Raw genomic sequence first — 24,810 nt, forward strand, 5'->3', positions numbered from 1 at the left:
GAACACTAATCCGCCCCATCCTGTGCTATGCAAATGTTGCATGGATATCTGCCCCTCCCAAGTTCTATAAGTCTCTCCAAATCCTCGACCGCCATGCACCTCGCCTAGCTTTTCGCATCCGTTTACCCTCCCCCACGAGGAAACTCATTACATTTGCGCCTCTCCTCTCTCACACTTAACACCTCTGAACAATCTTCACCATCTGTAAACTCGACTCCAATAATCCTATAGTTTCCCCCCTACTTTCCTATTCCCATGTGATGCCGCGCCTTTTTCAACGCATCCCACCAGCCCTCCACTAACACCCCTTCCACATTCTCTACCAACGAAACTTCGACCATTTCCTCCTCCCAGATCATGAACTTCACCCCAACATTTACCCATCCTACCAGCTATAGGTTCACCCCACCCATTCCACCTTATCAGGGCTTCCTCCCCGTTTTTCCCCCTTCTAATTTTCTTTCCCCAGCCCCTTTTCCCAACAACTATTAGTGTCACCAATTCCCCCCGCTCCTCCACTGCCTCTTCTGCCCCAACAGCCATTCCTACACCATCGCTGCAATGCACTAATCCTCCGACCTTACACCACCACATTCCTACCCTCTTCACTGGCCAGCCTTTTCTCCTTTCTATCCCATATGTTGGCTGAAGAGTGGGTTGCCTGTACCGCTGACAGGCTGACAGCCCCCCCCCCCCCCCTCCCCCAGTATGCAGTATGGGCGCGGGGGGGCCATGAAATAACAATAAAAAAACACACTATTAAGTGATAAAAAGTCTTTTATTAACAAAAGTAAGAGAGAAATAGATTGTGATGACCTTCTTCTCCTTCCCAATCTTTTCCCTTGGCTCCACGGTTAAAAAAAATGGCTCTGAGCACTATGGGACTTAACATCTGAGGTCATCAGTCCCATAGTACTTAGAACTACTTAAACCTATCTAACCTAAGGACATCACACACATCCATGTCCGAGGCAGGATTCGAACCTGCGACCGTAGCAGTCGCGCGGTTCCGGACTGCAGCGCCTAGAACCGTTCGGCTACCGCGGCCGGCCCTGTCTCCACGAGGTCGGCCTGTTATTTCTGATGTGGTAATGTTAGTGGTAGTGGATGATCGGCTGCCCTTCCTGACGCCAGACGTCTGTGATAACCACTGATGAAAAAAAAAAAATAGCACTGTCACTGATTTCGCTACTTCTCTGAAAGGAGATGTGAGGTTAGTGGGATACTGGATGTAATAATGTGACAGTTTTTTCGATATGAATTGCTATGGTGTATAGGACTTCAGTTCCATCCAAATCCTTTTAATCTAAGTATTTACAGTGAAGAGAAAAAAAGAGATACGAATATTTTAGTAGTGGTAATTTATTACGAACGGGTTCTTGGTTGATTAGGTCGTCATTACGAAGATACTAATTGTTTAAGGGAATTAAACCATGAAAGTCTGCATAGGTCATATCGAGAATTCTTAACTAGTGTTAAGTTTTTAGTTAACCACCACATTTCCTTACTTAAGACTGAAAGTGACAGATTCACAGGATCGTCCGCTGTTTCGAAACTTTCTGTCAGACTGAAACTGTTGTCCACACACAGTTTAAATCTGCAAGATAGTTTCAATACAGTACATATCCTACTTCACAAGAAAAAAGATCAAAATCTAGAGCTCTCTCAGTCTCCTGTACGTGATGTACAAGTTGATCACTAAAATTATCATCAACTTCCTAGAAAAGCCGGCCGAAGTGGCCGTGCGGTTCTAGGCGCTGCAGTCTGGAACCGCGAGACCGCTACGGTCGCAGGTTCGAATCCTGCCTCGGGCATGGATGTGTGTCATGTCCTTAGATTAGTTAGGTTTAACTAGTTCTAAGTTCTAGGGGACTAACGACCTCAGAAGTTGAGTCCCATAGTGCTCAGAGCCATCTGAACCATTTGAACTTCCTAGAAAACATACTAGAACTTAATCACGTAAACGAACAAGCTTGCTTTAGAAGTAATCTAGTACAGTGGACAATTTACAAACCATGGCCGAAATTACGTAATGGAGTAATGAATTATCGCTTCATCTGTACCAGCAACCTCAGGAAAGAAGGCAGTGATTCGGCCCATGTGAGGACAATGAAAAATGTGTACGTCAGTGCTACAGCTACCATTAGGTTTCCTCTGAACAAGTGAGAAATTCAGAATTGAAAGAGAAATCATCAAAACTATTCTCATAAGTCATGGAGGAAGTTTTTGTATCTCTTAACTGTGAAAATGAAGAAGGAATACATGTTTTAATGGAACATACCTGAAAAATGGTCGTTTTGGCCACGACGTTATGCTGTTTATTTCAACAATGAATGGAAGAACGCAGTAGAACAAGTTTGAAAGTAAGCCTGCAAATCAGTTACAATAATGCGAAAATAATGTATAATTAACTCATAGAAATGAAAATAGTATCAGCTAACGATGAAGTGACGGAGGCAGCGCAATTTTAGAGAGTGACTTGGATGGACAGTAACATAAGGAATAAAAAAATAGACTGGAGTCCTTCTAGTAAATTGTATAGAATGTTTAAAAGTAAGCTTTTAATGTGGTTGAAACGGAAAGTTTTGAAGCAGTTCATATTACCAATTTTAACTTACAGCAATGAGAAAGCTACTTTGAATGCGGAAACCGTACAAAAATTGAGGGTTACTCAGCAAACGATGGAGAAACGTATGTCGGGAATTGCTATGAGAGAGAAGAAAATTATCTAATGGATAAGGGAGAACAGACTGGAGTGCAAGAAGTGAATGTGACTAATGAAACAGAAGTGACGTGAGGGGAACATGTAAATATATTGGTGAATGGTAGGCGGACCAAGGAAGTTATCTGTTGGATTCCAGGAAGTCATAAAAGAGCGAGACTACGATTAACTGAAGGTGGTAGATGACATTAGAGGACATGAAGGAGCAGTATGGCTGCAAATGTTTGCAAACGAAGCTACAATTATGGCATTAACCCGGAGTGCCTCAGGGAGAGAAACTTAAATTATCTGAACCAGCCCCCAGACGAGAATGAATTACGAGGGTTGGAACCTAAATAGTGGCAACTATTTATTCGCAACTGATACAAAACAGTTACATGTTTGCACCTGTTACTGTCCTTCAAAGTAGTCACCAGCGTTGTGAAGAACCCGTTGCCAGCGATGTGGAAGGCGTAGTATACCGTTAGCAGAGCCTGTTCTGTTGATGGTGCGAATGGAACGGTCTAAAGTTATGGTGACTCTCGTGTACGACTGCGATGGTGTTATCCTAACGCATTACGTTCCTCAACGGCAGACCGTCAATGCGGTCGATGGGACTGGGAAGTACTGTACCATTCACCATACTCAGAGCGACGTGGCGCAGTGGTTAGCACACTGGACTCGCATTCGGGAGGACGACGGTTCAATCCCGTCTCCGGCCATCCAGATTTAGGTCTTCCGTGATTTCCCTAAATCGTTTCAGGCAAATGCCGGGATGGTTCCTTTGAAAGGGCACGGCCGATTTCCTTCCCAACCCTTCCCTAACCCGAGCTTGCGCTCCGTCTCTAATGACCTCGTTGTCGACGGGACGTTAAACACTAACCACCACCACCACCACCACCACCCCCATACTCACCAGACTAAGTCCTTGTGACTTTGATTTGATTCCGAAGATGGAGGAACCACTTCGTGGCATTCGCTTCAGAACTGTTCCAGAGATTCGACAGGCAGTAGTGAAAGGTCTCTGTTGGATTCCTTTCATGTTGTTGTTTCTAAGGAGACTTGCAAAAGATTCACGGCGTTGTTGAGTGTCGTTGTATTGTTTGTCTTGTTGTTTTGTTTTCTATATTTGTGTGTTTTACATGTGTGTGTTTTTTTTCTCGCTTGTAAATTGCACTGACTTCGATGAAAGATATAAATTTGTTTTGCGTGTGAAAAAGTGCGTACTAGGTTGGGTACCTTTCGTGCAACTGTCGTAATTTTTGGGGGATACATTTATTGTGATTAGTGTGTTGCGTACCGGATATAAATTGAACTAATGCAGACACATAACCAAGCTAAAAGTAGGCGGTCCAACAACTTAAGCAACATGGACCAAGGGGATTACTTGAGTTCGAATATTAACGCGTCGGACGGTTCCGAAAATGCAATGGGGAATACTTCAGAGGAAATGCAAAACAGGACGAACGGGCTCACAGCAGAGCCAGAAATTAATTTGCCTCCAACTAACCAAATTGATTTGGCAGAACTCATAAAAGCCTTACTGCATCAAAATAAAGAAAATGCAGAGAGATCAGAAAAATCGTTCCGAGAACAAAAAGAATCATCCAAAAAATCGATCCGAGAGCTAGTTGAACAACTGACGCAGAAATCTGAAAAATCGATCCACGAGCTAGGAGAACAAATGACGCAGAAATCTGAAAAATCGATCAGTGAGCTAGGCGAACAAATAGACGAAAAACTAATCCAGCAGACAAATAAAGTCGACAAGTCGATGCAGAGAGTGTCCGATGATATCTCACAAAGAATAAACAACCTGGCAAGTGAAATAAACAGTGATATTATGAAAGAATTAGGCCGTACATTTGAACAAATCGATGATCGTCTGCAAGCCTTAGAACAGGGCAAGCAGAGTCGCGATGCAGAATCGAAAGAGAGCGAGGAACAGCTACTTAGGAATTTCCAAGCGCTGAGAGAAGAATGCCAAAGGGAACACGAGCAGGTATTCTCCAGGGTCCAGGAGGCGGAAATGTATTGTCCCGCGTCCGTTAGCAACACAGTAGCGGACAATAGTCAAGCGATTCACGCACTCGAACAGCAAGTAGAACAATTGAAGCAGATTGGGGCGGAGGACAACAGACAAATACATGATAAGATTGCGGCATTAGCGGACATCGTAGGCACCATGAAGGTGATGGAGAGCGATAACAATACTACACCGGTAACGGTCGCAGAGACCGAAGAAGTGCGTTCGCTTCTTAGATTTCAGAAGGGACAGTTCAAAGTGAACAGGCGGCACAAAACTGTAACAGACGAATTACAATTACGCGTGGCGCATCTGGAAAGCCGCATGGTGTGTGATTCCGAACTCGCCAATAGCACTAAACAGAGCCATACGAACAGTGCAGAGGGGGACTCCGGCCACGAGGGAGATTTGGACGATAGGGAATAATCTATTTTGAGGGGCAGACATGAGAAAAATAGAAACATTCAAGGGCCTCGCCGGGAGGAAATGCGGGGATTTGATTTCAAACATTTCCTTATAGTGAGAAAGTTTGAGATATTTCGAAATTCGCAAAAAGGGATACATCCACGAGCATGGCTCAAGCAATTTGAATTCTGTCTTCCCCCCGACTGGGCAACTTCACATAAGATAGAATATATGTGTGGCTATTTGGAAGACGAACCGGCAACTCCACTCGGGAGTTTCGACAAGCCTTTCTGTCCACCTATTGGTCGGAAGCGGCACAAGATAGGGTCAAGCATGGCATAATTATGCTGCCAAATTTGAACCAGTCTGGTTTCGGCAGCCCAGCACGCCTATTCGACCCATAAGGGCCTGCAGAACTAATTAGGATATGCATCACCAAATTGCCTATACGACCCATAAGGGCCTGCGGAACTAATTAGGATATGCATCACCAAATTGCCAATGCACTTGCGCCACGTCATTCTAGCGGGACGATGCAAAGAGGACGTGGAAACGTTTAAGACACTTCTCCAAGAGTTGAAATATAATACAGGAGAATGCCCGCCTAATCAGGCACAAAGTTATTACGGGGCATAGCAGCGCGACTGCAGTCGTGGCCGTAGTACTAATCAACGGCGTGACTGGTCGTCGCGACGCGAACGGAACAATAATCGGGACCGGCCGTATAGAAACTGGGGTAACAGTCGCAGTCGCGAACACAGGTGGAACAACGGAAATGATCGAGGACGTGGACAAGATCGTGAACGCAACAGGTACAGCAACCAGAATCGATACTACGGTGAACACAGTGGGAATAGGATTGTAGGCGGAGCACCACATGATGTTGAAATTCGGCCGGCTAACCCAAGACATAATCCAGTAAATGGAAATGAACAAACCCGGCAATGACAATTGATCAGCGCAGAAGGCGCCCAATCAGAACAAATGAGTGACATGGCAAATGAGTACATAGGGTGTATAGAGAGGAGAATGAATTGATTAGTTTACATTTTGAATAATATGTTGGTAGAAATAATGATAAAGATGTTTCTATGTGATTGATTGAAGTGATGTTTGTGGTTTATTTTCTTTCCTTGTGAAATTAGGATTTAGGTTGGTTCAAATGTGAAGATAAAAGGTTTCTTTGTGAACGAGTGAAATGCTGTTTATGGTTTTTTGTGTAAATTAAAAAGAGTCGCTCCTGAGGGAAGCAAGGTCTGTGTCGAATTAATGCAAAACTCAGGGGAATATCCGATCTGTGGGTATTATGGGTCTGGCAAACCCAGGTCCCCAGCTGTTAGGAGCCTTGTTTCCGATTTTCTGCTTTCAGTGCTACCATCTATCTATTACTATTCTATATCTGTTAGTATAAATGAGGATCTCTTACTATAGTATGCGTGTTGTATGAATATTTTATGATAGGAAAACTCTGAGAAAGGAATGAGTAAGTTTAGAATCTTGAAAACAGGATGCGATAATACGATTGTTTAACCATTGGCTTCCCAATATGCGATGATATGTTAATATTGATGATATATGTCTTTTTTGTTCTTTATAGCTGAGTATGTAAAGTGCTGCCTGTGGATTTCGTCAGTATATTGATTCCCTTCAAGGTGAAAGAAGAATTGTGGTTTGTGTAATTTACGTGGCCCTGAAATATTATTGTGGTAGTCAAATACGAGCAGTTTTTCAGCAGATGGAGAATGGAACAGAAATATGGATCCTTTCTGTAGTCTTGATTGATGTTGAGCCAGAGCCTGAAAAATTATTCTGCGTTAATACTTGTCCTAGAAAAGCGACGTTTATGTGTTTTGCTGATGCTGTGAGCATTACAGCTTACTGTTTTCGCTGGTGCGGGATGCAATGCAGCCTATGTGAGTTGAACTGAAGAGATTACCCTTTTAATATAATAAGGATGAAGCAAAACATTTGTCATTTAAACTACAGGAAGATTCGGATCTTTTGTGTCAGTTGTAAGTTCAATAGGATGTTAAGATGAAACTGTTTTACAGAACAGAGGGGACCACAATTTTGCCATTCATGAGAAATGAATCCAGAATAACCTCCACAGGCGAAATAACTGATTTGGAAGCGAAAGGTAACTTAAAGAAGGAACGAAATTGGAGCAAAATGGGTAAGAAAATGTAGTACAACCTGTATGATGAAAATATTTTTACCCTTCTCAGAGTCATCTGTGTGATTAATTCTTGTGATAACGTAATTTTAGATGAAATTGTCTTACTGTTTTATGTATAGACATATGAGTATGATAAATGTATAATTGCGAGTCTTTGATCAGGTGTGTCAAATGGGTATAAATGTTTTTGTGTGTAAATAACCATTGTTCTTTTTACTACGTATGTTTAAGGAAATTTTCTCCATATTTATCATGTGACAAGACATATGCCGTGAGCGTCAAGAAGAGGACGAATTAGGATAATGTTGTATTGGTATAAACACTGTGTTGAAGTAGCAATGAAGTAGCTTGCTGGATTAACTAGTAGTGGATTGAAGTAAAATTTTGAATAATTCATGTTTATGGGTAGATAGTTTGTAGAATAGACACCAGGTATGCATGTGTGTGTGTAAATATCATGTGAACCCTATGCTGTCCTGACCTATACTTGCACAAGGCATAATCCTATTCATTTTAGTGAAGTAATAGGTAGCATTTGAATTGTTTAAATTTGAAGCATACCACATTAGTGATGTGGATGTAGTATTCTATTGTCAGTTCATTTAATTTTTATTTTTATACTGTCAAATCATTTCACTTTTTTTATATTGTCAAGTCATTTAACTTTTATTTTTATATTGTCGATTCAGGTAACTTTTTTATTTAAAAAAATTAAGTCTCACTTTTGTTCTTAAAAATTGTGAAAGACAATACTAAGTGGTATTATGTATGACATTTGGTAATCACATAACTATGATGAACAATTTCTGTGAATGCAGTTGAGAACGTGAAAGTGAACCGGCTAAACTCTTACGAGACAGCGGGAGCAGCGAGGAGGAGGACTAATTGTAAACAGGCGGGTTTCCCAGCAGGACACACTGTTAGCCGGGCCACTTCTGGAGCGAGCTCGACAACAAAAGAAGGGTGTGGGGCAAACACTTTCCCTTGCACCCAGAGCTAATGGCCGGCCGCACCAGTGCGATCCTTCATGGAGGTGATGACCTGAGATGGCCGAGCTGTCCACCGCACGGAAATCCATCTGCTGGCAATGCACCACACGCACGCGACCGTGACGAGACGGCCACGGTGAAACGACAGAAGACAAGGGATAAAGGGGCGTGGAGCCTTTTGACAGGTACTGTCCAGAGAAACTTGCAGACTTCAACGACGCCTGTCAACATTTCCTGGCTGAAGCCCATTGTCAAGCGACAGTAAATCATGGTTCGGTGTTCTCTGGTTGCTAAGGGTGGCACAAAGAAGAGCCACTAAGTGTCATCCTTGCCCAGGAAAATCAAACTGGCGAGCCAGTTGAGGATAACTCAAGAATTTAACAACACAAAGGGCATGGAGCCTTTTGACACGTACTGTCCAGTGAAACTGGCAGACTTCAACGACGCCTATCAACATTTCCTGGCGGATGCCCACTGTCAAGCAACAGTAAATCATGATCCGATGTTCTCTGGTAGCTAAGGGTGGCAAAAAAGAAGAGCCATTAAGTGTCATCCTTGCCCAGAAATATCAAACCGGCGAGCCAATTGAGGATAACTCAAGAATGTAACAAAGGGTGTGGAGCCTTTTGACACGTACTGTCCAGAGAAACTTGCAGACTTCAACGACGCCTATCAACATTTCCTGGCGGATGCCCACTGTCAAGCGACAGTAAATCATGGGTCGATGTTCTCTGGTCGCTAAGGTTGGCACAAAGAAGAGCCACTAAGTGTCATCCTTGCCCAGGAATATCAACCTGGCGAGTCAAACGAGGACACCGGACAAATTTGAAAACACGAACATGGAACCAAATCGAGATGTACGTGACACGGGCCACTAAGAGAAACTTCATGAGAGGGCAGAGATGGCGAGATTGCACGCAACAGATGAACAAAAATCCCTACTGACAGATGCGGCGACGAACGCCTCCCCCCCCCCCCCCCCCCTCCTCATATTGTGCCTCGGAACAGTGGAACTACTGAGTGTGTCAGTGAACGGTGTTTATATGGTTCTTAGTCCAATGCATATATGTGTGTTTCTTTCAGAGAAACTTTGACTCGTATATTTTGCAAGGGTTCGATTTATTGGTGTTTTATTTATTAGACTGTCTCTTGTATTTTGCAGGTGTTCTATTTATTGTTTTTTTTTAGACATTGACTTGTATTTTGCAGGTGTTTTATTTATTGGTGTTTTTGTTTTTTTGTTTTTGGATGTTGACTACTGTACTTTCAGAGCTGTTTTATTTCTCAATGTTTGTTTTGGTGTGATGTATTAGATTTGTGATATTTTGTTTCGTAAAATCATTCCTGTGGCATTGCTTCGTTTATCAGTCAGATAGCTTTTCATTCTCATTGGACTGTGATCGATTAGCCTTTGCATGGGGCATATTTATAGCGAGGAACTCCATAAGGGTAACAATCACGTAATTGATTGTAGTTTCAGTATAACGACACAGTGATCATTGTTTGCTAACTAACTGAAATATAGTAGAGTGATTAAATTAGTGCCACAAAGTTATTTCAATTCCACAAATTATTAGTTTTATGAGATATAGAATTTTTTTGCGATAACCATTTTTTAAAACATGTTTCTTCTCTTATTATCATTTTTTTTGCTTTTGAGGATTGTGCATTGTAATGTTCTGCTTTATAATACTGTTGTTATTTTCATGTTTTATTTAATTGCTGTGGCACCTTTGCTATTTTCATAAAGTTTACTTGTTAATAAACAGTCATAAATTTTCCTGTGATCAGTTAACTCTTGCAATGAGCAAATACTGGTGAACGCCATAAGGGTAACAACCAGAAATTTTCTTCATATTAATGACACAGGGACCATTGTTTTTACTTGCTGACCGAATTAGGTCTACACTATCTTTTAAATAGGTGTCACAGATTGTTTTCTTTTTCTCTTTGTAATTGGTAGATTCTAAAGCTGTGTTGAAATTATTGTGTTTTAGCAAATAGCTGGTGACCTTTTGCCTTTTCTTCACATTTCGGTTTAAGTTGGGTGTGAGAAGCCTGCTTGGGAATGTCCTAGCATGGCCAGAAAAATCCCTGCACAGTCTTTTCCCGGAGCATTGGGATTATGAAAGGTCTCTGTTGGATTCCTTTCATGTTAATTTTTTAAAACTGTTGTCATTTACGGCATACATTCCACTTCTAAATTTACTGTGGTGTTTCTGACTATATGGGAGGAGAGTGAGCAGTGGAACGTGTTACTTTTACACATAATCAAGAACGATCTGTCACACTACTACACTTTAAAACACAGTTTATATGTAATTCATGCCACACAGTCTCATACGGAACCTACATCCGCTTTCGTTTATATACTCTATATGATAAGATACTGTCATCCCCCTTCCCTTGTATTTCTAGTTGCATGCTTGATGGTAGCAGACAAGCCTGTCTGCTAGAGAACAGTAGGACCAACGTCAGAACAGGTAGCTACGCTTTATAAAAGCAAAGAGGTTTCTATTCTTAGCATGGTCCTGTCTGTCCCTTGTCATGTTGGTATAGGAAGCTGCCTCTCTGGTCACTTCCGTTTTGTATCTGGAAGCACCCTTGGTAGGGGCCCATGGGCAGTCTGTCTGCGGCGAGTGTCTGAAGTGGTAAGATCTCCGGCTAAGCGCGTCTCTGCTAAGTCCATAGGACAATGGATTTCTTAAGTTCAGCCTAACTGAAAATTTAATCCCATTTATTTCAGGTTTAGATCTAAAATATCTAATGTTATCTTAAATTGCAATGCAGTGTAATTCGAGTGTGAAGTTCAGAATATCTTCCAGTAGTTGCTTTGTCACTACTTTGTGAGTAAAGTGGAACCACGTGTGGATGATCCGTAACTCTAAGATCATCAATCTTAAATGCGAATGTGCGTGAGATTATAACGTCTCGTCTGGACAATATTTTTCAATATAGCAACTTTTCTTTATGTTCAACCCACGTGGGGTGTACTTTGTGAGACCAGTACCACGTGCTTATACAATTGTTTGACCCATCAGGTTAATAGTAAGACGATAGCAACCAGTTCGAGGTTTTTCTTTTGTAATTTGTGTTTCGATGTAATTTATTTTTATTATCAAAATTATTGTGGAGTTACACTCTTTGTGTAAACCAAGTTGACCACGTGAAGCATGTGGTGTAATCATCAAAGTAGGCCTTAGCTATTCTTTTCGGGAAGATTTCACAGAGAGTTAGTATGAATTTAGTATACCAGTGTGTGGTAATTTCATGACAGACAGGATAGCACTACAAACGTAACTTCTTTGTGCGAAAATTGAATCGGTTGGTTGTGGTTAATTTCCTCTTGCATATGTTTCAACGTTCATCGTGTGTTATTTTATGAATGCAGTGTTGTATGCAGTCTCCCAATCTTGGCTCCATATTTGATGTGTTCCGTAGGATTACAAACTCACATTTTCACAATCCTAAATAAGGCACCAGTTTAGTTATGAATCAAGTTTAATATGCTGAAATTTTAACGGAACAATGATCAATGTTAAAATAAATGTCCAAATATAAACTGATTTATTTCTTTTTATTTAAATTCTCTCTCTCTCTCTCTCTCTCTCTCTCTCTCTCTCTCTCTCTCTATATATATATATATATATATATATATATATATATATATATATATATATATATATATATATATATACTCCTGGAAATTGAAATAAGAACACCGTGAATTCATTGTCCCAGGAAGGGGAAACTTTATTGACACATTCCTGGGGTCACATACATCACATGATCACACTGACAGAACCACAGGCACATAGACACAGGCAACAGAGCATGCACAATGTCGGCACTAGTACAGTGTATATCCACCTTTCGCAGCAATGCAGGCTGCTATTCTCCCATGGAGACGATCGTAGAGATGCTGGATGTAGTCCTGTGGAACGGCTTGCCATGCCATTTCCACCTGGCGCCTCAGTTGGACCAGCGTTCGTGCTGGACGTGCAGACCGCGTGAGACGACGCTTCATCCAGTCCCAAACATGCTCAATGGGGGACAGATCCGGAGATCTTGCTGGCCAGGGTAGTTGACTTACACCTTCTAGAGCACGTTGGGTGGCACGGGATACATGCGGACGTGCATTGTCCTGTTGGAACAGCAAGTTCCCTTGCCGGTCTAGGAATGGTAGAACGATGGGTTCGATGACGGTTTGGATGTACCGTGCACTATTCAGTGTCCCCTCGACGATCACCAGTGGTGTACGGCCAGTGTAGGAGATCGCTCCCCACACCATGATGCCGGGTGTTGGCCCTGTGTGCCTCGGTCGTATGCAGTCCTGATTGTGGCGCTCACCTGCACGGCGCCAAACACGCATACGACCATCATTGGCACCAAGGCAGAAGCGACTCTCATCGCTGAAGACGACACGTCTCCATTCGTCCCTCCATCCACGCCTGTCGCGACACCACTGGAGGCGGGCTGCACGATGTTGGGGCGTGAGCGGAAGACGGCCTAACGGTGTGCGGGACCGTAGCCCAGCTTCATGGAGACGGTTGCGAATGGTCCTCGCCGATACCCCAGGAGTAACAGTGTCCCTAATTTGCTGGGAAGTGGCGGTGCGGTCCCCTACGGCACTGCGTAGGATCCTACGGTCTTGGCGTGCATCCGTGCGTCGCTGCGGTCCGGTCCCAGGTCGACGGGCACGTGCACCTTCCGCCGACCACTGGCGACAACATCGATGTACTGTGGAGACCTCACGCCCCACGTGTTGAGCAATTCGGCGGTACGTCCACCCGGCCTCCCGCATGCCCACTATACGCCCTCGCTCAAAGTCCGTCAACTGCACATACGGTTCACGTCAACGCTGTCGCGGCATGCTACCAGTGTTAAAGACTGCGATGAAGCTCCGTATGCCACGGCAAACTGGCTGACACTGACGGCGGCGGTGCACAAATGCTGCGCAGCTAGCGCCATTCGACGGCCAACACCGCGGTTCCTGGTGTGTCCGCTGTGCCGTGCGTGTGATCATTGCTTGTACAGCCCTCTCGCAGTGTCCGGAGCAAGTATGGTGGGTCTGACACACCGGTGTCAATGTGTTCTTTTTTCCATTTCCAGGAGTATATATATATATATATATATATCACCGGTTATCGTAAGATGCCTACTAAAAGATTATAATTAATGTTAGTCTGGTTGGGAATTTGGTAAGCTAGACTGGATACCTGGTGAAACAGTTGCTCAGTAATGCAAGGTTAACTTCCGCAGGTAGCTCACAGCTTTTACCCCGCTTTTATTGTCTTGAATATCAGCACCGCTTTCAGAACAAGTTAATGCATCAACATTACAGTAGACCGCTCCATTCGCACCATCAACAGAACAGGGTCTGCTAAGGGTATTCTACACGTTCCATATCGCTGGCAACGGGTTCTACGCAACGCTGGTGACTACTTTGAAGGACAGTAACAGGTGCAAACATGTGACTCTTTTGTTTCGGTTGTGAATAAATAGTTGCCACTATTTAAGTTCCAACCCTCGTATGGGTGTTAGTATATCCACTGCCATAGCTCTATGGTATTATTTCTCATCGTTATTTGTTAAAATGATTATCTCTCTTTGTTTCCGTCTTTGTCGCTAATAGCTTACTGCTTCTAATTCTTAACGGATATATTTATACTGCACAAAAACAAACGTTCAAAATAAATGAAAAGGAATCGTTTTTGATAAAAGGTTCGTATCCAGCACCATTCATCAATAGTACATGTTTCCCGGTCACGGCAACATCCCAAAAGCAGCCGTTTATGTTGTGGCGTAAACGGCAGCCTACACATGAGACGGTAATTCCGTAGTTCAGCTCTGGTAGTCTCCGACCAATGGAGCAGGAAGATAGATTGTTGCAGGGAGTCCATTACTTGTTCTCGAAAGGCAGGCACGGATGTGAAGGGGTTACGATGTGCTTGATGCACAGCACGGTGATCCTCCCTTGTGGAGGTCAGACCTGGTCGATCGGAACCTTAGCGACGAGTGTGCCTGCCTTCACGTTCTCATGCAGTCCAACATCAGGCCACTGTTACATCTCAAAGTCCCACAAATATGGACAATGCACGCGGCAAATGGAAACCCAAACTCAGTCCCCTTTCTAGCCCGTCAGGTGCAGGTAACGCTGCTCTGAAAAGAATGAACATTTCGCATAAGGAAACAAGAAAGTTGTGCATTTCAGTACATGCTAGTAACTGAATTACAGATATCTGCCCTGCCTTGGAGCACTCTGTGACGCCTTCAGAAGTTACACGTGGTGTTTAAGGGAGAGCTGTGCACACGATGGACAAAACACGAGGTATTTAAGGGAGAGTTGTGCACAGGATGGACAAAAGACGAAATTTCATTATGTGGTACGTAAGAGACAGAAATTTGATGGTAGGGGGCAAATACAAACAAGCTGGTTGATTTCTGGTTTGAAGAGCGGCATTGAAACCTGAAATAGCATTCCTGTATTGTTTTTGTTCCACATGAATGGAACTCGACACATGTAGTATTGTTATCCCGTTATGTTTTCTTGATTGCAAATACAAGTTCAGAGGTAGCATTTCTTTGTTACGTCCTTATTACTCTTTCGCCATTTGACAGCACATAATTCACGTACTCCTACTGAATGAGTCGCATCGCTGGTCAGTTTATAGATTTGTATTTTTTCATTTTTCTCTTTAATTTTCCGGTTCTACTGAAAAAAAACGTGTGTGTGAAATCTTATGGGACTTCACTGCTGAAATTACAACTACTTAAACCTAACTAACCTAAGGACATCACACACATCCATGCCCGAGGCAGTATTCGAACCTGCGACCGTAGCGGTCGCGCGGTTCCAGACTGTAGCGCCTAGAACCGCTCGGCCACTAGTACAACATAGCAGTGCCTGTCTATTAAGAAGTACGATACAATGTTCCTTCGAACATGCAAGCATGTCCGAAGGAATGTAGCATCGTACTTCTTAATAACACACTGCTATTTCGTATTCAGTCGCCTATACCTGGCACAAGTCTCTCAATAAAATACATCCTTCCTGGACAGGAATATACGTAACGTACGAGGACAAGTTATGACACACAGACGACGACACATGGAAGTTTGGGTCTGGCCGTGATTCGTGCACGGATGGACGAAGCAATTAAGGCGACCGCTAGCGTGAAGCGGGAAATCAGGGTGCGAGTCCCAGTCCGGCACAAATTTCCACTGTCGACATTCTAGTGTTCAGAAGAAGGTATTTCATATTCGAAACTGCGAATACATTTTCTGTGTTAATGTTAAGTTATATGCTTTATAGTTTTAATGCGATAGAGGTAGACATGTTTGAAGTCATGTAACACTCTTACTGTTGTCAAGCTCATTCCGTGGTGTTCCGTTTGTTCCGTCGGCGTTTAAACTTACGTTTAATCATTAAATCTTTGCTTGTTCCAAGTTCCAGCAACAAAGAGAATAATTCCTCTCAGCTTTGTGAAGGCTTGGAATACCAATCCCGACAAGCATTACTGGCCTTTACTGAAGAATGACAAGGCAATTCACAGATATCTGATAAAAAAATATTTTAGCTGACAGTATTAAAGCCTAACCACAGATCTATAAAGAAGGTATAGGCCTAATCACAAGTTTTAGTGGTTCATTAAAAAAATCATCCATCAGTTTCTTCTGGATAGGTACCACACCCTCGATGAATTTGAAGAACGATATCTTTTATTCAGAATTACAACAAAGTGAATCTCAAGGTATATTGACTGTGTAAATCGTTTTCAAACTTTTTTGTAAAGAAAAATTTTGATTATTATTTCTCTGTTTACAAATTAAGAACGTATTCTTGCTAATAGTTTAGAAACATTGTTTTGTTTTTTCGGAGTAATATGTTCATTTATGTTTTCAAAAAATCAGTTTCTTTTAATTAAGAAAGGTAGAGTTCCGCATTATGGCCCTAGAGAGGCCAATCGAGCCCGACCAACCTCTGTGCCGTTCTTTGCCAATGACGTCATCGGATGCGGTGTGGAGGGTACTGCGATCAGCACACACCATGTCCCAGTCGTTGTGTTTCTTGACGTTGGAACCGCCACTAATCGGCGGAGTAACTCCTCAGCTGACCTCACGAAGCTGAGTGCACTCCGTAACAGACCTGCCACCAAGGAAAACTTCCTGGCAGTACTGCACGGCAGTCCCCCGCATGGCAGTCAGCCGCACTGACCAATCAGCTACGTAGGCGGAGTATTTGTAATCGTTGAGAGCTAAATAGTGTAATGGTTCGTGAAAAAATTGAGTATTCACACTGAAGGAGGAAAAATTATACCTTCGCTGTCCAACGGATAGCCTAGCGACAGGTGTTGGTCCCTCTAATTTCGGCGTTCTGGAGCGTTGTTGGATGGCGTGTTTGTACATGGCTTCCTATCCTCAAATTATTCCTCGAAGCACCCTATAAACTACTCGAAGTAGGTCCGTGTGTGTTGTTACAATCTGCATATTTGAGGATTTCATGGCCGAACCCTGTTGCCATGAATGGGTGTTGATGAGAGGAATAGGAGGGTGGTGAGCTGGGGGGGTAGGGGGGGGGGGTAGGGAAAGAGAGACCTGTCGGCTAGGGAGATAACCAAAGTATCTTTTTCATGATGGCATAGTTCCTTTGATATACCTTCTAGGCATCCAGCGATATGCCTGTCCTACTTCGCTCTGTGTCTCATGAGATTCCTAACTCGAACCACGGAAAGTTGTTCGATATGACTCAGCCAGTTGCCACATGTAGTGAGAAACCAAACCCCGCTATACCGGCACGTTGAGCTGTGAGAGTTCGTTTCTTCTAAGCGACAATAGGGACTAGAATGAGATTTTTCACTCTGCAGCGGAGTGTGCGCTGATATGAAACTTCTTGGCAGATTATAACCGTGTGCCGGACCGAGACTCGAACTCGGGACCTTTGCCTTTCGCGGGCAAGTGCTCTACCATCTGAGCTACCCAAGCACAACTCACGCCCCGTCCTCACAGCTTTACTTCTGCCAGTATCTCGTTTCCTACCTTCCAAACCTCACAGAATCTCTCCTGCGAAACTTGAAGAACTAGCACTCCTGGAAGAAAGGATATTGTGGAGACATGGCTTATCCACAGCCTGGGGGACGTTTCCAGAAAGAATTTCACTCTGCAGCGGAGTGTGCGCTGATATGAAACTTCCTGGCAGATTAAAACTGTGTGCCCGCGAAAGGCAAAGGTCCCGAGTTCGAGTCTCGGTCCGGCGCTCAGTTTTAATCTGCCAGGAAGTTTCATATCAGCGCACACTCCGCTGCAGAGTGAAAATCTCATTCTGGAAACATCCTCCAGGCTGTGGCTAAGCCATGTCTCCCCAATATCCTTTCTTTCAGGAGTGCTAGTTCTGCTAGGTTCGCAGGAGAGATTCTGTGAGGTTTGGAAGGTAGGAGACGAGATACTGGCAGAAGTAAAGCTGTGAGGACGGGGCGTGAGTCGTGATTGGGTAGCTCAGATGGTAGAGGACTTGCTCGCGAAAGGAAAAGGTCCCGAGTTCGAGTCTCGGTCTGGCACACAGTTTGACAATAGGAACTGATGACCAGATATGCCAGCGTTGATAAGCACTCTAGTTTACTATCAGTTGACCGCACAGTTGAAAGTTACTGAAGCATATGCAACTTCGGTGACGTACATGGTTCTACTTCGTGCACATCTGTTATAGGGAACAGAAGCGGCTTACAAAAAAGCAAATTAGTGTTAGCATAGGCCATACAAGCGAAGAAGCCGGCGTGCGAGACTTGCCTGGAGGCGGCGCCGGGCCTGCGCGACGTGGGCCGCATGGCGGCGCCGGGCACGGCGGCCTCGGTGGGGAAGAACGTGGCGCCGTAGAAGTCCAACCCGTTCTGCAGCAGCACCGTCGACTCGTCCAGCGACGCCAGCGTCACGCGGATCAGCGGCGGCGGCCCGCCGGACGCCGCCTTCTCGCCTGAAATAGCGCACTGCAATCAGGGCCTGCGTACCGCCACGGCTCCTAGCCACTTGCACAGAGTGTGCAGATAGCAGCGCAACCTTATACACTATCTGATCAGAAGTAATACGGAATTGACCACTAGATGTCACGAGAGGTGGACCCGAAGTAGAGAGCCTGTATAGGGAGAGAGTGGCCAACCGGACGATACGGCGGCCATTTTTCTGCCAAACTGTGGGCGGGACTTTTGAGTGGCCAGTAGTGGAGTAGTGGAGTACACACTCACCGAATCAAAAGCACAAGACAATATGGCGAAATCATTCGTTAAATGCCTTTCTTTACAGCTATAATAGTAGTAGCCTACTACGTACAGCACAGGAAAATTTGATACAGTGGCTGTAAAAATTATTCGTTACTTGCATTTATCTCCTTTAAAGTTCGTTTACTAGACATATTCCAATGAAAGTAATGTAAACAAAAAAAATAGTGTATAGCATTTGTTTTGTATCGGAAGTGCATAACGCTAAAGATTTAACGTACCTGTATTACGTCAGATAAATGAAAGTCGTAAGCAGTTGTTTACTTGTGACATGCAAAAAGTCTGAGACGTATTAGTACTTCTTGTCACGTCTTCAAACTTTTTGCATGTCACAAGTAAACAACTGCTTACAACTTTCTTTGGATTACAAAAATCAGGTAATGTTAAATGTAGCCTACTATAATAACGACCAAATATAACAAGAAAACTACCGTATCCCTTCTACCCCACAGTAAGTAGGCCTATTAAAAACTGTCTTCAAGAGTAGCTACAATTATTTACTACGAATAACGTTTCAGCAACTACGACAACTGCGTAAAACGTGCTTACAGCTTGCCTGCGTCAACAGTCAGGCAATAATACTGAAACCAAAATAATGCCTAGTGTTCTGATTCGGAACGAAATAAAGTTTGACGCTATAAAGTCGAATGAGCATGGCACAACAATTACAGGAACTTTCCGTTTCCAGCAAGGACTGTCAGATATTGGCTTCAGAAAAGCTTGTGATGCTACCAGTATGCACGCAAACGCTAATTACGTACTAAAAACGACATACAACTAAATCGAACATGCATGCACAACGCATAACAAGTCTCTCAATAATTCAAATACCTTTTAGTCGTTTCCAAAAGTCCTCTGAACTTCAATTCAGTCCCAAAGCACGGCGAACATAGGAAGCGCGAGAGACGTTTGTCAGAAAAATGGCGCCAAAGCTAATCAACCAATCACGGGCAACTTCACCTATGGCCACTCTCTCTGTATACAGGCTCTCTAACCCGAAGGTGGTGGGAAGTAGTGTGTCCTCAGTAAAGCGTCCGCCCCTGGTAAGTGGTAAGCGCGACGGAATGTCATACATAACGGCCCGGGTTCGATTCCCGGCTGGGTCGGAGATTTTCTCCGCTCATGGAATGGGTGTTGTGTTGTCATTATCATCATCATTTCATTCCCATCGACACGCAAGTCGCCGAAGTGGCGTCAGCTTGAAAGACTTGCACCAGGCGAACGGTCTACCCGACGGGAGGCACTAGTCACACGGCATTTCCAGTAGAGAAGCAATAACAGCAGAATGAGTCGCTTAAGATAGTCAAGTGAGTTCGAATGTGGAGTAGTCATTGGAAGCCACATGAGTAACAAATCCATAAGGGGCATTTCAACCACGTTGTTGCTGTTGATGTGACTGTGAAAATGGTTCAAATGGCTCTGAGCACTATGGGACTTAACTTCTGAGGTCATCAGTCCCCTATAACTTAGAACTACTTAAACCTAACTAACGTAAGGACATCACACACATCCATGCCCGAGGCAGGATTCGAACCTGCGACAGTAGCGGTCGCGCCGTTCCAGACTAGCGCCTAGAACCGCTCGGCCACCTTGGCCGGCTGTGACTGTGAAGTGGAAACGCGAAGGAACAACCACAGCTAAATCATGACCAGCCAGGCATCTTGTTCTGACAGACAGGCACCGTCGTGATTTCCCTAAATCGCTGCAGGCAAATGCCGGGATGGTTCTTTTGAAAGGGCACGGCCGACTTCCTTCCATAATCCAATGGGACCGCTGAGCTCGCTGTTTGGTCCCCTCCCCTAAATCAACCAACCATCCAACCATGGACCGTCGAGCATTGCGGAGGGGTTTGTAGGAAATCTCATGAAAGCAGCGGAAAGAATCACTCGTGTGTTCAAAAGTGATACCAGCAGTCCAACTAGAATATGGTGACAGTGCGTAGTGAGTTAGAACAATTGGGTACAACGGTCGAGCAGCTCCTCGTTAACCACACATTTCTGTAGTCATTGCTAAGCGACACTTGAGGCGATGTTAAGAGCGACACCAGTGGACAGAGAAATGCTGTAAACCAGTGATTTTGAGTGATGAACCACGCTACACCATGTGACAATCCGACGGAAAGCTTTGGGTCTGGCCAATGCCTGGAAAGTTATAAGCTATCATGTAAAGTGCTAAAAGTGAAGTGAAGAAGAAGTGGTATTACAGTATGCGGGTGTGTTTCGTGGCTAGGATGTGGTCAGCTCATTGCGATCAGGAAACGCTAAATGCAGAAGGATATGAATAAATTTTACAGATTTGTGTACTGAGTACTGCAGGGGAATAGTTTGGAGACTATGATTGTATCAGCATGACAACGCATACTGTCATAAAGTAGCATATGTGAGGTAATGGTTTGCGGATAATAGCGTTCCTGAAATAGGTTATCCTGCCCAGAGTCCCGATTTGAATCCTATGGCACACCTCTGGAGGAGGGGGGAGTTAGAACGTCGACGTACCTCCAAACCACAGTTTCCGTCATCACTTCACTACCTTCTCTGGTTTCGGCCATTGAGGAAGAATGAACAGCCATTTCTCCACAGACATTCAGACACCTCATTGAAAGTGTCCTCAGTATGGTACAAGCCATCATTAAGACGAAGGGTGGATACACCCCATATTAGTGTCCGATAATACGTCTCCGGATATTTTTGATCATGTTGATTTATGACAATCTTTTTTTTTTGCAAGTATGATCACTGTTTGATTCGAAAAATATTGGTTACGTATCCTAACAGGGAATAGCCATTATCATCCATTAGATGTGTCAATTACTTCGCCACTTGGAATGCGTTCTCATAAAATTATGATAAGTATGCAATAAACAAGGCCACAATCAAGCTGCTATACGACACATAGGAAATGTGGCCAGCTGTCGACCGAAAGTGCCAATATCGAAGAAGTTGATTGACGTACACGAGGTTTGTTAGTTTACTGTGCACACTGGTAGTGCTCACACGGCGTTGAGCAAGTTTTAAAGATAAATCTGTGCAGAATTTGCGCGGTTCGTGAGATTTTTCTTGAATGTAATGGGAAACGTTTAGCTTTCCGCGTGTTCGACAGCCGGGGTGGCCGAGCGGTTCTAGGCGCTACAGTCTAGAACCGCACGACCGCTACGGTCGCAGGTTCGAATCCTGCCTCGGGCATGGTTATGTGTGATGTCCTTAGGTTAGTTAGGTTTAACTAGTTCCAAGTTCTAGGGGACTGATGATCTCAGAAGTTAAGTCCCATAGTGCTCAGAGCTACACTCCTGGAAATTGAAATAAGAACACCGTGAATTCATTGTCCCAGGAAGGGGAAACTTTATTGACACATTCCTGGGGTCACATACATCACATGATCACACTGACAGAACCACAGGCACATAGACACAGGCAACAGAGCATGCACAATGTCGGCACTAGTACAGTGTATATCCACCTTTCGCAGCAATGCAGGCTGCTATTCTCCCATGGAGACGATCGTAGAGATGCTGGATGTAGTCCTGTGGAATGGCTTGCCATGCCATTTCCACCTGGCGCCTCAGTTGGACCAGCGTTCGTGCTGGACGTGCAGACCGCGTGAGACGACGCTTCATCCAGTCCAAAACATGCTCAATGGGGGACAGATCCGGAGATCTTGCTGGCCAGGGTAGTTGACTTACACCTTCTAGAGCACGTTGGGTGGCACGGGATACATGCGGACGTGCGTTGTCCTGTTGGAACAGCAAGTTCCCTTGCCGGTCTAGGAATGGTAGAACGATGGGTTCGATGACGGTTTGGATGTACCATGCACTATTCAGTGTCCCCTCGACGATCACCAGTGGTGTACGGCCAGTGTAGGAGGTCGCTCCCCACACCATGATGCCGGGTGTTGGCCCTGTGTGCCTCGGTCGTATGCAGTCCTGATTGTGGCGCTCACCTGCACGGCGCCAAACACGCATACGACCATCATTGGCACCAAGGCAGAAGCGACTCTCATCGCTGAAGACGACACATCTCCATTCGTCCCTCCATTCACGCCTGTCGCGACACCACTGGAGGCGGGCTGCACGATGTTGGGGCGTGAGCGGAAGACGGCCTAACGGTGTGCGGGACCGTAGCCCAGCTTCATGGAGACGGTTGCGAATGGTCCTCGCCGATACCCCAGGAGCAACAGTGTCCCTAATTTGCTGGGAAGTGGCGGTGCGGTCCCCTACGGCACTGCGTAGGATCCTACGGTCTTGGCGTGCATCCGTGCGTCGCTGCGGTCCGGTCCCAGGTCGACGGGCACGTGCACCTTCCGCCGACCACTGGCGACAACATCGATGTACTGTGGAGACCTCACGCCCCACGTGTTGAGCAATTCGGCGGTACGTCCACCCGGCCTCCCGCATGCCCACTATATGCCCTCGCTCAAAGTCCGTCAACTGCACATACGGTTCACGTCCACGCTGTCGCGGCATGCTACCAGTGTTAAAGACTGCGATGGAGCTCCGTATGCCACGGCAAACTGGCTGACACTGACGGCGGCGGTGCACAAATGCTGCGCAGCTAGCGCCATTCGACGGCCAACACCGCGGTTCCTGGTGTGTCCGCTGTGCCGTGCGTGTGATCATTGCTTGTACAGCCCTCTCGCAGTGTCCGGAGCAAGTATGGTGGGTCTGACACACCGGTGTCAATGTGTTCTTTTTTCCATTTCCAGGAGTGTATTTGAACCATTTTTCCGCGTGTTCGTTAGTTTTACCGGAGAATATGCCGCTTCAAAAGTCTCTCGGAAATGCAGCCGGACCAATCTGTCGTTAAAAAACGACACCCTTCAGCATGAAACACCTCGTGATGCTGGCACGTTACGCGTTGGAAAATTTGTTCTGCAACGATCTATCAATACAGCTCTAAGCCCGAGAAGACTTGGAAACCTGTATATATCTGTCAGTGATACTTGTAACCTGTAATGTCAGATAGAGAAGTACTCGATCATTGGTTTTGGTTTGACGAAGCATGGTTCCAACTTGACGGATATGTGAATGCACAGAATTGATGCAATTTGAATACGGAAGATCAGCATCAGGTGGATGAGCCCCCCGCAGGATGCAGAGGGGATGCTGCTTACAAAACTCATCTTCATACTATTTCCGAATTGCAGAGAGAACTCGAACGATGCGTTACTGCTATTTCTCAACAAACGCCAAAAATTGTGTTTATGAACACGCAAAGTCGTATTCATTTATGTGAATTGCATAGTGGAGGCCACTTGGGACAGCTTTTGCTACTTAGTCATTCTCCAATAAGTTTATGTTACTTTTTATACACTGTGTATTTTACGACTTCATAAGTATGCCACCTCACTTCCGGCTCTTGGGGCGTACAGACGTGTTATTCAGTGAGCTCCACATGTGAGGAGTATTTCCTTACAGCGAGCGTGTGTAGCATTTAGTTTAGTCAGGTATACTGAACGATTTGTTACACATGTTGTCGGCATGGCAGATCCGCCACACACGGGTCAGGTTATACGGGCAGCGATAGAAGTTTGTTTCCAGGTTCCTGTGTAACATGTTACACAACAGTAAGCGGTAGTAATGCAACAGCAACTACAGGTTCCACAGCAGATTGTACACTGAAGCGCCAAAGAAACTGGTATAGGTGTGCGTATTCAGATACGGAGATATGTAAACAGAAAATACGGCGCTGCGGTCGGCAACGCCTATATAAGGCAACTAGTGTCTGGCGGAGTTGTTAGATCGGTTACTGTTGCAATATGGCAGATTATCAAGATTTAAGGTAGTTTAATCGTGGTGTTACAGTCAGCGCACGAGCGATGGGTCACAGCATCTCCGAGGACTTGCTCAGTTCTAGCAGGACAATGCGACACTCCACACGTCCATAATTGCTATAGAGTGGCTCCAGGAACACTCTTCTCAGTTTAAGCACTTCCTCTGGCCACCAAACTCCTAAGACATGAACGTTATTGAGCACATGTGGGATGCCTTGCAACGTGTTGTTCAGAATTGATCTCCACCACCTCTTACTCTTACGGATTTATGGAGAGCTCTGCAGGATTCATGGTGTCAGTTCCCTCCAGCACTACTTCAGTCATTAGTCGAGTCCATGGCACGTCGTGTTGCGGCACTTATACGTGCTCGCGGTGGGCTTACACGATATTAGGCAGGTGTACCAGTTTCTTTGGCTCTTCAGTGTAGAACAACAATAAGAAGAAGATCTGTACCATCAAGGATAACAAAACAAAAT

General features: G+C 44.7%; 1 protein-coding gene across 1 annotated transcript in view; it reads right to left on the minus strand.

The window, feature by feature from the left end:
* The window catches only part of LOC126249401 (uncharacterized), a gene marked incomplete at its 5' end in the record, with an annotated part of 161,673 nt that overhangs the window by 27,086 nt on the left and 109,777 nt on the right, over positions 1 to 24,810 (minus strand). Inside the window, one exon of the mRNA XM_049951054.1 lies at positions 18,084 to 18,267. Within this exon, the coding sequence (XP_049807011.1) occupies positions 18,084 to 18,267 (184 nt within the window). The remainder of the gene's footprint in view (positions 1 to 18,083; positions 18,268 to 24,810) is intronic.

The sequence above is a fragment of the Schistocerca nitens genome, chromosome 3 (assembly GCF_023898315.1).
Source record: "Schistocerca nitens isolate TAMUIC-IGC-003100 chromosome 3, iqSchNite1.1, whole genome shotgun sequence".
NCBI classification, from domain to species: Eukaryota; Metazoa; Arthropoda; class Insecta; order Orthoptera; family Acrididae; genus Schistocerca; species Schistocerca nitens.